The sequence below is a fragment of the Scyliorhinus torazame genome, chromosome 19, assembly GCF_047496885.1.
Source record: "Scyliorhinus torazame isolate Kashiwa2021f chromosome 19, sScyTor2.1, whole genome shotgun sequence".
NCBI lineage: Eukaryota > Metazoa > Chordata > Chondrichthyes > Carcharhiniformes > Scyliorhinidae > Scyliorhinus > Scyliorhinus torazame.
The window spans coordinates 105965713-105980498 of record NC_092725.1 but is presented as its reverse complement, the minus strand read 5'-3'; the positions used below and the strand labels follow the sequence as shown (position 1 = coordinate 105980498).

At 43.0% G+C, this 14786-nt stretch overlaps 1 protein-coding gene across 5 annotated transcripts in view; it reads left to right on the top strand.

Annotated features, from left to right (window-relative positions):
* The window catches only part of xpot (exportin, tRNA (nuclear export receptor for tRNAs)), a 54634-nt gene that overhangs the window by 21275 nt on the left and 18573 nt on the right, over positions 1 to 14786 (top strand). For all 5 annotated transcript variants that reach the window (XM_072485000.1, XM_072484997.1, XM_072484999.1 and 2 more), the window contains 8 exons: positions 632 to 670; positions 769 to 831; positions 4521 to 4645; positions 8312 to 8456; positions 9627 to 9746; positions 11457 to 11551; positions 11990 to 12059; positions 12795 to 13033. In XM_072485000.1, the coding sequence (XP_072341101.1) occupies positions 632 to 670; positions 769 to 831; positions 4521 to 4645; positions 8312 to 8456; positions 9627 to 9746; positions 11457 to 11551; positions 11990 to 12059; positions 12795 to 13033 (896 nt within the window). The remainder of the gene's footprint in view (positions 1 to 631; positions 671 to 768; positions 832 to 4520; positions 4646 to 8311; positions 8457 to 9626; positions 9747 to 11456; positions 11552 to 11989; positions 12060 to 12794; positions 13034 to 14786) is intronic.

Genomic DNA, 14786 nt, shown 5'->3' with positions numbered 1-14786 from the left:
AAAAAGCAAATTGCTGCGGATGCTGGAATCTGAAATGAAAGAGAAAATGCTGGAAAATCTCAGCAGGTCTGGCAGCACCTGTAGGGAGGGAAAAGAACTAATGTTTCGAGTCCGATGACTCTGTCAAAGCTTTGACAAAGAGACATCGGACTCGTAACGTTAGCTCTTTTCTCTCCCTACAGATGCTGCCAGACCTGCTGAGATTTTCCGGCATTTTCTCTTTCGGCATAGTCATAGTACATTGGGCAGCACGGTAGCATAGTGGTTAGCACAATGGCTTCACAGCGCCAGGCTCCCAGGTTCGATTCCCGACTTGGGTCACTGTCTGTGCGGGGCCTGCACATTCTCCCTGTGTCTGCATGGGTTTCCTCCGGGTGCTCCGGTTTCCTCCCACGATCCAAGGATGTGCAGGGGTAGGTGGGATTGGCTATGCTAAAAAGGTACGGTTACGGGGATAGGGTGGAAGTGTGGGGATAGGGTGGAGGTGTGGGCTTGGTTATCGTGCTCTTTCCAAGGGCCGGTGCAGACTCGATGGGCCTAATGGCCTCCTTCTGCACTGTACATTCTGTGATTCTGTGAAAGTAGTGTAGCGTGGACAGTGTAATCATTTATCTGTTCATTTGCTCTCCAGCCTCCTGTACTGACTGAACAGCAAAAAGCCAATGTTGAGGTAAGCTACATACATGTGCTTACATTGGATAAAATGTTTTGTGTTTCATCTTGAGTGCTAGTTCCTGTTTACATTCTCTGCCCTTTTTTTCAATATAGGCGATAATGCACGCGGTTATAAAGAAATTAACTTATGATGAGGAATTTAATTTTGAAAATGAGGTAAGGAAAATGTGCACTTCACATTGTTGGGGTATTTTGCTTTGCACAAAATCAATTGCATCACAGTCGGCAAATGTAAAATATTTTCTTGTATAATGGAATTGTCTTTTTATGAGCCAAAACTTGTTTTGCTGCAAACAAGTCCACTGTGCAAGGTGTCCTAAGAGGAAGTCATATGATCTGTGCAGTACTGCTGCAAAACTGCATCTTGTCCTCTGGGGGTGGAGTCTAGAACCGGGGGACGCAGTCTCAGAATACAGGGTAGGTCATTTAGGATTGAGATGAGGAACTGGAGGGTGGTAGATCTTTGTAATTCTCTACTTCAGAGAGCTGTGAAGGCTCAGACAAGACAGATGAATAGATTTCTAGTTGTATGAAAGTTATCAAGGGCTCTGGGACTAGTGTGGGGAAAAATGGCATTTGAGGTAGTAGATTAACCATGATCTAATTGAATGGTGAAGTAGGCTCGAGGTCCTAGTTCATGCCTTTCAAGACCAAGTCTGATCATAGTAGAAGTCTTACAACATCAGATTAAAGTCCAACAGGTTTGTCTGGAGTCACTAGCTTTTGGAGCGCAGCTCCTTCATCACTCACCTGATGAAGGAGCTGTGCTCCGAAAGCTAGTGACTCCAAACAAACCTGTTGGACTTTAACCTGGTGTTGTAAGACTTCTTACTGTGCCCACCCCAGTCCAACGCCGTCATCACAACATCAAGTCTGCTCATGGCTCTGTTCTGTGTTAGCTGGTCACAGCCAGGGTTGCAGATGACAAGGGAAGGGAAAATGATCAGCTTGGTTTCTGATTACTGATCAAAAACAGTGAAGGGCAGCACAGTGGCGCAATAGTTAGCTCTGCTGTCTCACGGCACCGAGGTCCCAGGTTCGATCCAAGCTCTGGGTCACTGTCCGTGTGGAGTTAGCACATTCTCCCCGTTTCTGCGTGGGTTTCGCCCCCACAACCCAAAGATGTGCAGGCTAGGTGGATTAGACATGGTAATTTGCACCTGAATTGGAAAAAATGAAAAGTACTCTAAATTTATGTTTAAAAATAGTGTATGTACGGTCAAAAAATATTGGAAACACTCAGCAACTCAGGCAAGATTTGTGAAACGGAGCTCTCACCACAGTTTCTGTCTGAGCTGAGTGTGTCTCGCGTTCTGTTTAGATCTAGCATTTTCAACATCCATAATATTGCCTTTTGTTAACGTGCAAACAGAATGATGGTAAAATTTTACAGCCTGAATAATGACCGCCTGAGTGTGGTGTGGACGATGATGCTACAACCGTACCCCAGTCAGAGTCGGTATCTTGAGCGAAGAGAGTACCTGCCTGTTTTCAATACATTTTACAGGCTATTACAAGTTATTTAAATGTACTATGCCTTTCTGTCATGGTTTTTACTGATTTATTTTGAAAAGTGACGCTATTGAAAAAGTAAAGCCCTTAGTGTTGGGTGGGGTTACTGGGTTATGGGGATAGGATGGAGGTGTTGACCTTGGATAGGGTGCTCTTTACAAGAGCCGGTGCAGACTCGATGGGCCGAACGGCCTCCTTCTGCACTGTAAATTCTATGAAATTCGATGAAATTAATATTTAAGAGCATCCAATGTTCACACCACATTGTGGACTCTCCTCTCACCTCTTCCCTTGCCTGAATGAGTGCGGCACCAAGGACACTCGAGAGGCACAGCATGTGCGCGGCAAAGCAGCCTGTTTGATTGGCACCCCATCCACCTCCTGCAATACTCACTCCACCACCGACACATAGTGGCAGCAGTGTGTACCATCTACAAGATGCATTGCAGAAACTCACCAAAGCTCCTCCAACGTCACCTTCCAAATCCGCAACCCCAACCATCTGGAAGGACAAGAGCGGCAGATTCATGGAAATGCCACCACCTGCAAGTTTACCTCCCAAGTCACACACCATCCTGATTGGAAATATATTGCCGTTCCTTCATTGTTGCTGGGTCAAAATCTCACGCTAACAGGACTGTGGGTGTACCATGAAGGCAACTCACCACCATCGTCTCAAGGGCAACCGGGGATGGCCAATAAAAATCCTGGCCTAGACAGCAATGCTCGCGTCCCATGAAATAATTTTTAAAATACTCTCGGGTCAAGAAAATCAAAACTAAATGTGAACATACTAATGCATTTCACATGCGTGTATCTCAGCAAATTAGCATCCCAGTGAATGGTGACTCATACATTTTTTTTTTACTATTAGAAAACAGCAAAACAACAATGTGATGCAAATCTGTTCTAGTTAATCTGACCAAAAAATAGTATTTATAGATTCAAAGTTGTACAACACAGAAATAGGCCCTACATCCTATTGTCTGTGGCAGCCATAAAACCCAATCTATTCTAATCCCATTTTCCCGCACATGGTCCGTAGCCTTGTACTTAAGTGTTGTGATGGTTCCTGCCTCTACCAACCTTTTTCAGGCAATGTGTTCCAGATTCCCACCGCCCTCTGGGTGAAAAAGGTTTTCCTAAAGTCCTCACTAAGTCTTCTGCTCCTTACTTTAAATTAGTGCCCCATGGTTATTGACCCCTCTACTAAGAGGAAATGTTCCTTCCTATCTTTATTCCTCATAATTTTGAATACCTCGACAAGATCCTCCCTTGGCCTTCTCTGCTCTACGGAAGCAACCCCCGCCTCTCTTTATAGCTGAAACGCTTCAGTCCAGGTAAGATCCTGGTGAATTTCTCTGCACCCTTTCTAGTGCAGTCACCTCCTTCCTATTGAGTGTCGATCAGAACAGCGCACAATATTCTAGCTGTGGCCTAATCATTTTATGCAGCTCCATCATAACCTCTTTGCTCTTATATTCTATGCCTTAGCTAATGAAGGCAAGTATCCCATATGCCGCCTTAACCACATTCTCTACCTGTCCTACTGCCTTCTGGGATCTATGGACATGCACACCAAGGTCCCTCTGGTCCTACTTTCTAGCATTGAATGCACATTCTCTTGTCTTGTTAGTCCTCCCAAAATGCATCACGTCACACTTTTCAGAGTTGAATTCTATTTGCTACTGTTCTGCCGACCTGACCAGACTTTCTATATCATCCTGTAAGGCTTTCTTCCTCGCTATTTACCACACCACCAATTTCTGTGTCATCTGCAAACTTATCCTCCACATTCACATCTAGATCATGTACACTACTGTGATACACCACTGGACAGGGGCTTCCAGTCACAAAAACAACCTTTGACCATTACACTCTGCCTCCTGCCACTAAGCCAATTTTGGATCCAATTTGCCAAATTGCCCAGGATCCCATGGACTCTTATCATCATAATCAGTCACCCATGCGGGATCTGGTTAAAAGCCTTATTGAAGTCCATGTAGACTACATCAACTGCACTGCCCTCATTTACACACCTCGTGGTCACCTCCTTGAAAATTTCTATCGTTTGTTAGACGTGATCGCCCCCTGACAAAACCATTCTGATTATCCTGGATTAATTCTTACCTCTCCAAGTACAGATTAAATCTGTTCCTCAGAAAATTTTCCAATAATCTCCCCTTTACTGATGTTAGACTCACTAGCCCACTCTGGGTTATTTCACTGGGACCGGTTCTGAACACTGGGACCGGTTCTGAATCACGTCTATGTCTGTTTGTGAAGCACTTTCCTGTTATTCCCCCATCACCTCTTTATTATTTTTGCATTAGGGTGAAGATGAAGCCATGTTCCTGGAGTACAGAAAACATTTGAAGTTGCTGTTGGACAGACTGGCGCAGGTTTCACCTGAATTACTTTTGGCTGCTGTCCGAAGGGTCTTCAATGCGACACTGGAGTAAGTGTCACTAATGAGTGGTGTCCCAGTTTGAAGCGGACCCAGTTTTTAGCTAGTTCATAAACCGAAGTGTGTTTTTTAAGGGGCACTTGGTAGCACAGTGTATTGGTGCTGCAGCATGTGTGTCCATGTTCGGAATTTCCACACAAGACCGATTGCTGACCAGTTTACTTGCCAAATACTTGGTTTTGTGGCAAATGGAAGCTAGATCCATCTGATTAGGAAGATTTAAAATCACAGGATCGATCATCCTCGGTTAACTCATGTTGCATGGCAAGGTGAGGGAGGGGGAAAGGATACAGGAGTATCAGCGACAACTTGCATTTACATGGTGCCTTTAACATCAACATTTCCCAACGTGCTACACAGGAATTTTCAAACAATTTAACACTGGGTTAAATAAGGTCAAATTGGGGCAGAAGAAGAAAGCGGAATTAAAGGAGGAGAAAGGCAGAAAGGGTTAAGTTGTGAATTCCAGAGCTTAGAGAGTTAAATTAGGAATTTTGTGTTTTATTAATCCATCCCAATGTTAAACTCCGATCATGCACGAAGAGTTAATCTTTTAGCACAAATATTTTCTGCTTCAGTGCATTTTTTTATTCCCTTAGGAAGCCAAAGGATTACTGGCTGGGTGAGAACAATATTTACAACTAAAGTCGTAACTAGAATTATAGGAACAGGAATCGGCCATTCAGCTCCTCGACCCTATCCTGCCATTTAATGTGATCATGGCTGATCTGTGGCCTAACTCCATATACCTGCCATTTGGCCCATATCTCTTAATATCTTTTGCTTAACAAAAATCTATCCATCTTTCTCTGATTTAAAATCAACAACAGTTCTTGCTTTGACTGCTGTTTGTAGGAGAGTGTTCTAAACCTCTACCACCCTTTCAGTGAGGAGGGTCTTCCTAACATCTCTCCTGAACCATCTAGACCTAATTTTGAGACTATGCACCCTAGTTTTAGAATCTCCAACCACTGGTTGATCTTTATCTATCCTGCCTTTTCTTGTTAATATCTTGAAGACTTCGATCAGATCACTCTATAACCTTCTAAATTCTAGCGAAGATGGGCTTAATTTGTTGTAGCTCTCCTCTTAGCTTAACCCCAGTACTCCAGGTATGATTTTTGTAAACCTATGTTGCACTCCCTCCATGGTCAATATACCTTCCTAAGGTGTGGTGTCTAGAACTGCTCACAGTACACCGTCTAACCAGGCTTTTGTATAACTGCAGCATAACGTTTATACTCCATTCCTCTAGACATAAAGGCTAACATTCCATTAGCCTTTTGATTAGTTTCTGTGCTTATTCGTGGCATTTAGTATTTTAAAGATTTATGCACCTGCACAGCCCCCAACCCCCCCCCCCCCCCACCCACCCACCCAAAAGTCTCTTTGGACATCCACTGTACTTAACCTCTTCACATTTAGAAAGCACCCCACTCTGTTGTTTTTTGGTCCAAAATAGATAACCTCAAATAAATAAATAAATAAATTGCGGCAGATGGAATTCAATGTAAGCAATTGAATGTAAGCTGACATTGAATTTCATCTGCCACAATTTTTTAAAATTTTAAAATAAATTTAGAGTACCCAATTCATTTTTTTTCCAATTAAGGGGCAATTTAGCATGGCCAATCCACCTAGCCTGCACATCTTTGGGTTGGGGCGAAACCCACGCAAACACGGGGAGAACGTGCAAACTCCACACGGACAGTGACCCACAGCAGGGATCGAACCTGGGACCTCGGTGCCGTGAGGCAGCAGGGCTAACCCACTGCGCCACCGTGCTATCTGCCACAATTTTTGCCCATTCGCCTAGTCTGTCAATATCACCTTGCAATTTTATGTTATCATCCTGACTGTCTATAATTCTGCCTAACTTTGTCATCACCAATTGTTTGCAGTTCAGAAACCCTCCTATGTTTCTCAGTAAAAGCTTTCCTCAAGTGTAGGAGCAGTGTTTATGCCGGTTTTGAATGGAAAAAGAAACCAAGGGCCTATCATATTTTGTACTTTTCACTCTTCAACAGTGCATGTGGTAGAAAGGTAGCATCGTAACTATGGACAGGAGCAAGACAGAAAAGATTTGGGTAGGTAGCCACAATAAATACTGTTTGCAATCATTCTCTTTCTCTGGCCATGGCTGTTTGAAAGTAGGTACCACTGAGACTGCACTAATCCAGATTTCAATCACTTGTGAATTTGAAATGTCTTTGCTATTTGTGGGAGCTTGCTGTACACAACCTGCCCACAATGTTTGCTACACTGCAACAGTGAATGCACTTTGAAAATACTCCCATTGACTGTGAAGCATTTGGAACTTTTAAGGTTGTGAAAGGCACTATATAAATGCAAGTCTTTATTGTGTTTTTTGGGGGGATGGGTCTATCTTAAGGAAATTAGCTGGACTTTATGGAAACTCTTCTCCAATCCCTACCTGGTGTTCTGGTATTCTAAACATTTTCTTGGAATACCATCATGCAGAATGGATAGACAAACTGGGCAACGAATATCCGCAAACCTTTCAACTCCTCGACTTGTCCTCCACCAGAGAAACCAAGTCATGGAGATGGCTGGACCCACAACTGTTGGTAAGAGCTTGACTACTCTACAAAACCAGTGCCTGCCCAGGGATAGAATCCCAGGAGTAAAATATTGAAGCATCATTAGGCTGATTAGCCTATTTCGCTTCTGGACTCTGTATATAAAAGCCAAATCTATGCACGGAATTTCCACACAAGACTGTTGCTAATAAGTTAACAAATACTGGTGGATTCATGGAAAAACTACAGTGCACATGTAAGACTGATGCAAGATTAACGAGTGTGACGTACCACAACAGGTCCCTGGTGGGAGTAGCCACAAGTAGCGCCCTCTACAAAGTTGAAGAGCCATGACCGGACTGTCAGTCACTGTCAGCTTCGCTGGCTGGGGGGTGCTGAATAAGCTTACTGCCATCTTTACTAGGACCCCAACCGCAGATCCATTTCGATCTTCAGAACCTGAAAGGAGCACCAACAAATGAGCTTTGTTCACCATCTCCGCCGATGGAACTTTCTTTCGGTCACTTCCTGTCACCTACCTTTTGCAAATGTTTGCACGTAAGCTAATTTTACTTTGCAACTTCACTTGCTGAAGAATGCACCAAGCAATGGGAAATCGGATTGCCACTGTTGCTACACATTTATTTTCAAAAGTTTTTTGGCAGCTAATGATCACTGTTGCACGTGTACCTAGTTATATTGCACGTGTACCTGGTTATACCTCTTAGCATACTGTTCTTCCTCCTAAAATAAATTGCAGGTCCAAATCAGGAATAAGTGTGCCTTTTAGTACATGCACACTGTCTACGGAAAGGTTTGAGCTTTGTTTTCTCCGTGTGAACGGGTGTAGTGTTTCCTGCCCTATTGCCTGACCGTGTCTATTTATACTCCATTTGATTTAGATGTGTACAGTTATTTCATGAGCGTGGTTGTCACTTACATGGGCGGTGGTGTAGCGGTCATGATCCAAAGGGCCAGGCTAATGCACTGGGGGCAACAGTTGCTGCCCTTGCCGGCCGTACCCATAAATGGATAAAAAAGTTATGATCTACAATGTGACTTGTGCTTTTCGTTTTGAATCCTGCTGGAATGCTTACAGTTTTCTTTTCCTCCTTAGGAACTGGCAGAATACAAGGTTCATGGAAATGGAAGTGGCCCTGAGGCTTCTATTCATGTTGGGAGAGGCAATCCCAGCGTCCCATGGTGCACACTTCTCAGGAGATAGCACAAAAGCCAGTGTTTTGCAGGAGATGATGCACACAGTTGAGTATTTAGCAAAGCTGTAGTTTGCTGCCTTGTAATCTAATTAAGATGGACATTTGGGTGGACTGGGAACTTGCTTTTAAAAAGTGCAGTCAGAATTTTTCAATTTTTTTCTTTGCAAAGGTTGGCATTTAAAAATCAAATTATTTCTCGGCATGGGTGACACACTTTTGAGCATGTGCATTCATGCTGATATTGCCTTGTATAACATTGGTGTTAATGCTTTGAAATGTTTCATTAATTCAGGTGTTAATCGGTTAGTTTCAAACTCGCTCTGTCCTGCACCTCAAGTGCTCCCACATTGGCAAACAGCAGCTCCCTTTACAATGAGCATTGGGTGTACTTGCCGCTCACACAGAGTGGTAGAATCTTGCAGCACAGGACACCATTGTGCTTGTGCAGGCTCTTTGAAAGAACTATTTGTGACTACACATCACAAGTACCTCTTTGGTTGTAAAGTTCTTTTGAATGTGCTGAGGGCATGAAAGGCATTGTACAAATGTATGTTCTACTTCAGAGTAGGAAACACGTGGCCATAAACCTTTAAAAAAAAGCCACGCCAATATACTTGGTCCAGCACGGCAGCTATTTTCCCCATTACCCTGCAAATTTGACCTCTTTAAGTACATGTCAAATACAGTTTTAAAAATTCCTATGAGGTTTATTGGCAGTTTGGTGGTAGGCCCACTCGATTAATTCCTCATTGCTGGGGTATAGCTTGTTTAGGGTAAGGGGAAACCATGTGATCGCCATTCTTGGCCAAAAAACAACATAATCATGGGAGTGTTACTCTTTCCATTTTACACAAGAGTGGAAAAAATAAGGAAGATGTCAGATATAGGGTGGCACGGTGGCATTATGGTTAGCACTGCATGCCTCATTGCACTAAGGATCGGGTTTGATTCTGGCCCCGGGTCACTGGAGTTTACACATTCTCCTCGCGTCTGCATGGGTTTCAACCCCCACAACCCAAAGATGTGCAGGGTAGGTGGATTGGCCGCATTAAATTGACCCTTAATTGGGGGGAAAAAAGAATTGGGTACTCTAAATTTTAAAAAAGGATAGCCAATGTAAAAGGTTAATTTCTGGCCTGAATGCTCTAGGAATGGACCTAAATGAATGAATGCTGCTAATCTCTGAAATATGACATGCTTTTTCTGTCCCTATAGTTGGTGACATCTGGAGTGAGTCAGTACCAGCATACATCGGTTGCATTGGAGTTTTTTGAAATCGTAGTACGCTATGAGAAGTTTTTTACTGTAGAACCGCAGCACATTCCTACTGTTCTGGTGAGTTGTTTTGGGTACCAACCTCTAGCCATGATTACTGTAAACAGAATATTTGACCATAATATGTAGGAACATAAGTAGGCCATTCAGCCCACTGAGTCTGCTCCACCATTCAATGAGATCATGACTGATCTGATGTGATAATCCACAACACCACTTTCCCGCTTTATCCTGATTCCCTCACTAATTAAAGATCTATGTATCTCAGCCTTGACCATACTTAACAAACCAGCCTGTACAGCCCTCTGTGGTAAAGAATTCCGCAGATTCACTACACTCTTGAGAGAAGAAATTCCTCCTCGTCTGTCTTAAATGGGTGACCCCTTATTCTGAGATTGAGCCCCTTGGTCCTAGATTCATCCACAAGGGGAAACAACCTCTTCGCATCTACCCTGTCAAATCCCCTGAGAATCCTAAATTCCGATGAGTAGAGTGCCACCCTACTCACAATCTCTCCTCATCAGCCAATCCCTCCATACCTGGGATAATTTTGGTGAGTGAATTTCCTTTATATTTGTACACATAACAAAACCAAGTGTACCGGATCTCAGTAGTATGTAATATGGGTGAGAATATTGACAAACTGATTTGACCATAAACTTTGAGTCTGGTCTCCAGGACACTGTATTTACAGGAGTGAATGTTGAAGGTGGTAGACATCCTTGCCAGTGAAACCATCTTCTACAAGTTTACTTTATCAAACCCTTTCATCAATTTGGAGGCTCCACTTTGATCTCCTCTCGCTGTTTACTTTTCTAGAGAAAGTGCCCTGGTCTGTTGGGTTAAAACTTTTTTTGGAGAAGAGCTCCCTGCATGGAATCATCTTGCATCCACCTGAACAGGCAGGTGTAGCCTGAGGCTATGGGTCAGCTGAGGTGCTGCAGCTTTGCGAGCACAGCACCCCTGCAGTTAACACAAAGAGTTAATTTCAAGGTGTTCCCAATACTGCGGAGGGACAGTGTTCTCACTGAATGTTGTGCCAGCTGAACTGCTCGAAGAGCAAAACGACCATCTCTTTCATTCATGAAATATTTTTTGGAAAGAAAAAAGGGTTTGAGATTTTATTACTTGCAGGCACTTAAAATAAAACTGTTCAAAGTTCAGAGTCAGGTCCTAAGCACTGTCTGTAATTTCAGTGCTTTGGTTTTCTACTTGTCCGTAATACTTTAGGGGGAGAAGGTGGTGTAGAGGTAATGTCACTGAGCTAGTTAGCTCGAGACCCATGCTAATGCTCTAGTGAAATGTGTTCAAATCCCACCAGGGCAACTGGTAAAATTTAAATTAAATTATTAAAATCTGGAATTGAAAACTAGTCTCTGCAATCGTAACTATGAAACTATCATCAATTGTTTTTTTTTTTAAAAAACACTGGTTCGCTAATGTCCTTTTAGGGAAGGAAATTTGCCAGCCTTACTTGGTCCCGCCCACATGTGACTCCAGACCTACGCCAATGTAGTTGACTCTTAACCACCCTCTGAAATTGCCCAAGTTCAAGGGCAGTTAGGGATGTGCTGGCCTTGTCAGTGACACACGCCCATGTTCCATGAAAGGATAAATAAACCTGAGCGTTTAACATGTCTAAAACAAAATGTGTCCAAAATGCCCCAAACCACCTCTTTTGGCACTTTTCTTGAACTAGGCAGCCTTCAGCAAATGGTTTAGTTTAGACTTGGTATTTACCCGCTGTTTTCTTCATTATTTTTCATGCAGATGGCATTTTTAGACCACAGGGGACTGCGTAATAGTAGTCCAAAAGTTCGAAGTAGGACAGCGTACCTGTTCTCCAGATTCATTAAATCTTTAAGGTAAGTAAATCCACTAGCAGTCCTATTTTGAGTCTCTTCCCAATTTTCCACTAGTTTTATTTGATCATTAGCCCTTGGTAACATCAAAGTAGCAAAAATGTTTTCCTCATGGAACATCAATGTTTTTACAAGTTGAATTCATCAGAAGCACAAGCCCACATTCTGAGTTCCTAATTGTTCCCACTGCAGGGATGTAGCTGCTACAATCTAGTTGTTGTCTATCACTGGCTGTGCATGTTCTTGGGTGGGTGGGGGGGTGGGTGGGTAGGCACCACTGATATTGCTGATTCCTAAGAGCAAGTCTTTGCCTCCCTCCCTACTGAAGGAAAAAGGAGCCAGTGACGTTATTGCTCACAGCATCAACACAATTGTCACTTCTCCATGAATTGCTGTAAATGTTCAACGTACTGTTTCTAAACTGACTTTGTTTTCTTACAGTAAACATATGAATCCTTACATAGAGGACATCCTCAACAGAATACAAGACCTACTGGTGCTTTCTCCTTCAGTGAGTGTTCAGTTGTTTCCAGTCTGGTCATCTGAAAGAGATTAAATCTCTTCATAGAACTCCAATAATGTAAATCAACTGCAACCTTGCCTTTATTAGAAAGGGGGAGGAATAAAAAAGCTTTAAGCCCCAAGTCGAGGACCAAGGAAGTACTATCATGAACACTGCTTTATGTAAATGTTTAAAAGAATCATTTGGCCTTTCAAACAAAGGTGCTCTTTGACGCAATGTAGCAGGAGCTCCCTCCAAACCATTCTCTCCACCTGACTTAGTATCTCATTTTCTATGGCTTGGTGTCAAATTTTATTTGATATTACTTTCATGCAGTGCCTTGAGATGTTTCACTATTTTTAAGGCATTATGTAGATACAAGTTGCTGTTACCTTTTTTTAATATAAATTTAGAGTACCCCAATTCTTTTTTTCTCCAATTAAGGGGCAATTTAGCAGGCTAATTCACCTACCCTGCACATCTTTTTGTGGGGGTGAAACCCACGCAGAGACGGGGAGAATGTGCAAACTCCACACGGACAGTGACCCGGTTCCTCAGCACTGTAGGCAGCAGTGCTAACCACCATGCTGCCCCTTAGTTGCTATTACTTTACCAGTCTTTGCATACATAACAAAAAACAGCAGGGCCCCAAAGCAAATGGAAATCTTTTCTTCAGTGCACTTTATCTAAGCACCAGCCTGAAAATTCTGCGAGTTGTAATGGTTTGCATTTGATATATTTCAGGAGAACGGTTTCCAGACCCTGTTGAGCAGCGATGATCAACTGTTTATTTATGAAACAGCAGGAGTATTAATTGTGAATAGTGACTACCCTGCAGAAAGGAAACGGGCTTTGATGAGGGATTTGCTTACTCCGCTAATGGAAAAATTCAAAGTGTTTTTGGCGAAACTCCTAACAGAGCAGGATGGGGAGAGGCAAGCTGCACTGGCAGACTGCTTAAACCACGCGGTGGGTTTTGCAAGGTTAGTCTTCACTTTTTCTTCCCTTTAAAGATCTTATGCAGATTCTAAGAAATAATAATTTTTATTGTCACTACAATGAAGTTACTGTGAAAAGCCCCGAAGTCGCCAGATTCCGGCGCCTGTTCGGTACACTGAGGGAGAATTCAGAATGTCCAAGTTACCTAACAAGCACGTCTTTCGGGACTTGTGGGAGGAAACCGGAGCACCCGGAGGAAACCCGCGCAGACACTGGGAGAATGTGCAAACTCCACACAGACAGTGACCCAAGCCGGGAATCGAACCTGGGACCCTGACGCTGTGAAGCCATAGTGCTAACCACTGTGCTCCTGTGCTGCCCTAAAGTGGTGTGGCATATAGACTCTTTGGATCACTGGGTTCATTTTAAGTCTACATTTGGCCTCCATTTTGTAGATCCCCATTGTAATGGTTTTGGCCTTTTCAGTCAGACATTTGTATTATTCATTCATGGGATTTGGTGCCATTGGCTGAGCCAGCATCTGTTGCCCATCACTAATTGCCCTTGGAACTAAGTGGCCAAGCAAGGCCATTTCCGAGGGTATTTAAGAGTCAACTAGTCACACGTAGGCCAGACCAGGTCGATGGCAGATTTCCACCTCCAAAGGAAATTAGTGAACCAGCTGGGTTTTTATAGCAACCGACAATGGTTTAATGGTCCTAAAATAGAATAGAACTTTATTGTCCATGCAAAAGCGGAAATTTGTCTTTGGCTTCACCTCGAGTATAACATATAATCATACAAACAGTAAGATTTCATGTATACTACATTCATATATTTCTGCATTTATAACATACCATACAAACATAACACATTACATTCTGCCATTTAAGCACTTATACATTTTAAATAAGTAAAAACAGCAGGTTAAATTTACATTATTATTTAGTAAGCTGATGGCATCATTAGACATTCTTCCCAGATGTTTTATTGAATTCACGTTTCACCATCAGCCATGGTGGGATTCAAACCCAGGTCCCCTGAGCACCACCCTGCGTCTCCGGATTACTAATCCAGTGATAATATCACTACACCACCGCCTCATTAACAGCACTGGGAACTCCTAAAATTATAACATTGTGGAAGTACTTTCACAACTGCAATGGTTCTAAGGCCCACTGCCACCTTCTCGAGAGCAACTAAGGACAAGAAACAAATCTCAGTATTGATCGTGACGCCCATATCGTGAGAATTAATTCTAAAAATGTGATTATCCTGCCCTTTAACTGGCCGAGGTCGGCTTCCACTCACACCCCATTATTCTCACAGTCTCTCCTTTTGAGATTTCCAGTTCTCCATTGCTAGTGCTCCCTCTGATCTTCTCACTGACCAGAAGACACTCACTGTGTTGCCTGCCCAAGTTAAGTAATAAAGTTCATTAGAATGCTCCCTGCAAAGCTGCTAAATGACCACCTAACCAAGAGGCTTCAAGATGGAAAAGGTCGTTATCCTGGGGGAGAGATTGCAGCAACCTGTGTCATGGATTTTGAACACTTTGGTTTATTTTCATTTTGGATGCCTTGTGTGTTTTCCACTCTGGGTGCTGACCCTCATTTATTTTAATGATGTAAATGAGGCTGTGGGATGATAGCCATTTATCACTTGATGGAAGAACAAGAAGTGATATGATTGAGACTTGGGAGATTCTTAGGGTCTTTGACAGCACAAATGTTGGGAGGATGTTTCCATTGGTGGGAGAGTGCAGGACCCGAGGGCAGAGTCGCAGAATAAGGGGGT